The following is a 2,653-nucleotide window of genomic DNA, read 5'->3' as shown; positions in this document are numbered from 1 at the left end:
CAAATATTGCTTGTTAGAAAACACATAAAATTAGGCTAAAACATGAATCACAGATATTCAAAATGAGGGCTAAAGAGAATAAGACACAAGTTCTAGAATTCCTAGAAATAGGAAAAATGGAATGTGGAACCACAGGGTTCCCCATCAGAAGTCAAATCTGAGATGGCCAGGGTTGCACTGGCTACTTCATCATTTGAACTTCAGGGTAAAGAGACCACAGCATCCTGTTCAGCTCCTCAAGCTAAGGAGAATTTCTGTTTTTTGGAGACATTTTCCTAGGAACATCCTGCTGTGAGTGACTCTGAAAACACATAAAAAGAGGCTCCACACTCAAAGAAAGTGCCAGGATATTCATTTGGGCCTATGTTAGTGGTAGCAGAAAAAGCCAGAGGCCAGGCCCAAGCAAAGATGCTGGGCATTGGCCCTTCTGACATATGGTAAAGGGGTTTTTGTCTCACTTCCCCATGAACCTGGAGCACTGTGGGAGCATTGAGGCTACTGTCATAAGACTGACAGAAATAGTTGACCTCATCATCAGGCTGGAGCCCAGTGATGGTCAGTGAACCAGAGTTGCCAGACTTGGAGCCAGAGAGGCGATCAGGAATCCCTGAGGGTCGATCACTGTCATCATAGATGAGGAGTTTAGGGGCTGTTGCTGGGAACTGCTGATACCAGTTCACAAAACTGTAACCAATATTGTTGCTACTTCCAGTGCAGGAGATGGTGACCATCTCTCCTGGAGTCCCAGAAAGTGAGGGCTGCTGAGTCAGCACAGACTGGGCCCAGGTCACTGGAAGTGAGAGAAACACAGAGAGCATAATTTTTGTCTAGAGACAAGAGTAGAATCAGGGCCTATATCAGAGGACACCCACACCCTATTCCACCTCCATATCATGTCACCTGTGCACTGAACAAAGAATGTGAAGAGGAGACAGGACCAGGCCATGGTGAAGGTCATTTTGAGCTCTGCCTTCTGTTCCTGATGCTGAGCAGAGGTTCCCCCAAGTCTCTCCCTTGCTCTTTTCATACTCTGAGAAGGGGAGTGTCTATCCATGCAAATTAGGTTCCTCTATGATTTCTGATTGCATCCTGGCTCCTGGTTCAAACTCCTTTACATAAAAATGCCAAGTGGGTGTGCAGGGGTAGAGTTGGGTTGCTTCAGGTGGTGTGGGAGGTCACAGCTATGAGCCCTATCATGAGAGTATCAGGCAGGGCCAGGTGGCTTCTTACAGTTCCAGTTTCTTTCTAACCCCTCTTAACTGCTCTTTAGCACCCCCTGTTGTAAAAGCTCATAAATATCATCATGTGATATTATGATCAGACCCCCTGAGACAGTCCTACATCTCCTTTACATTCCCACTTCCTCTGTGTAGTGGCCAGGCCAGTGAGCTCCTTCTGTAGTCTCCTCCTTCCCTCAGGATGGCCTTCTTGCTTTCCTCAGACTCCACATTGTAAATTTATGCATACTTCACTTGATTACTCCCTAGACAAAAGTAAGATGGTATCTTTGATACAAATTCTTATTGGATCAAAAATTAAGCAAGTGAAAATACAGTCTCCTGTTTTATTAGCTTGCAGGGTGCCATCTATTTTACTATGCACAACACAAAAACTATGTCCCAAATGTCTTTTTGCCTAGTACTTGGTGAGGAACTCACTTGTAAAATCTTATGAATAGCCTTTTGATGTCATTAAGAAAATACTTGTATGCATGTTTTCAAGCTTTCTCAGTTCACATATTTGTGACCCTTATTGTCATCAAGTGATACTGAGAGTGGTGACTATAACTCCATCACAGCCATATAGCTTCAGCCACCACTGGCTACATGGGATGACATAAGGATTGTAGATCCTGAAAGAACTCAGACAGCAAAACTCTTGAATGTTTTCAGACATGGATGGAAATTCACTGTTTTAGGCAATGGCAGGGATTGAGGTGGTCTAAACATGAATATCAGCCAGCCTTTTGTTCAAAATTTGTTCAATAGGTTTCAGTATATTTCACAAGGGTTCCTGTGGTTGCAGCTGAGGAAGTAAATCATATTCTAAATTTTTAAAAATTTTTATCTTATTTTTTAATTGTTCTTAGTTATAAATGACAATAGACGGTATTTTGACATATTACCCATATGTGTATTATAACTTCCCATTCTTCTGGTTGTAAATGATATAGAATTACATTGGTCATGTATTTATATATGCACATATGTCTGAGTTAATCTATTATCTTTCATATTCCTATTATTCTCCCCTTCCCTTCATTACCCTCTGTCTTATCCATATTACTTGTATTCATCCTTAAGCCCTGCCCTTATATGACTTAGCAACCACTTTTCAGAGACAACATTCAGTCTTTGGTTTGGGGGATTGGCTTATTTCACTAAGCATGATATTCTCCAGTTCTATTCATTTACTGGCAAATACCATAATTTCATTGTTCTTTATGGCTAGCTAATATCCCATTGTGTATATATACAAAATTTTCTTTAACCATTTATCTGTTGAAGGACACCTAGGCTGGTTCCATAGTTTAGCTCTTGTGAGTTTAACTGGTATAAATATTGACATGAGTGCATCACTGTAGTATGCCAATTTTGAGATCTTTGGATATAAACCAAGCAGTGAGGTAACTGGAACAAACAGTGATTCCTTT

The 2,653-nt window shown here is 41.2% G+C and overlaps 1 gene segment (V, D, J or C); it reads right to left on the bottom strand.

The window, feature by feature from the left end:
• Positions 1–275: 275 nt before the first annotated feature.
• On the bottom strand, positions 276–982 carry LOC124109037 (immunoglobulin lambda variable 1-40-like). The segment is given in 2 exon segments: positions 276–790; positions 901–982. Coding segments are annotated over 2 exon segments (573 nt in total).
• Positions 983–2,653: the final 1,671 nt, after the last annotated feature.

Source organism: Marmota monax, unplaced genomic scaffold (assembly GCF_021218885.2).
Source record: "Marmota monax isolate L192 unplaced genomic scaffold, Marmota_monax_Labrador192_F-V1.1 WCK01_AAM20220418_F8-fsc00996, whole genome shotgun sequence".
Classification (NCBI taxonomy): domain Eukaryota; kingdom Metazoa; phylum Chordata; class Mammalia; order Rodentia; family Sciuridae; genus Marmota; species Marmota monax.
Note: the sequence above shows the minus strand (reverse complement) of the source record. Positions and strands in the feature narration are given on the sequence as shown.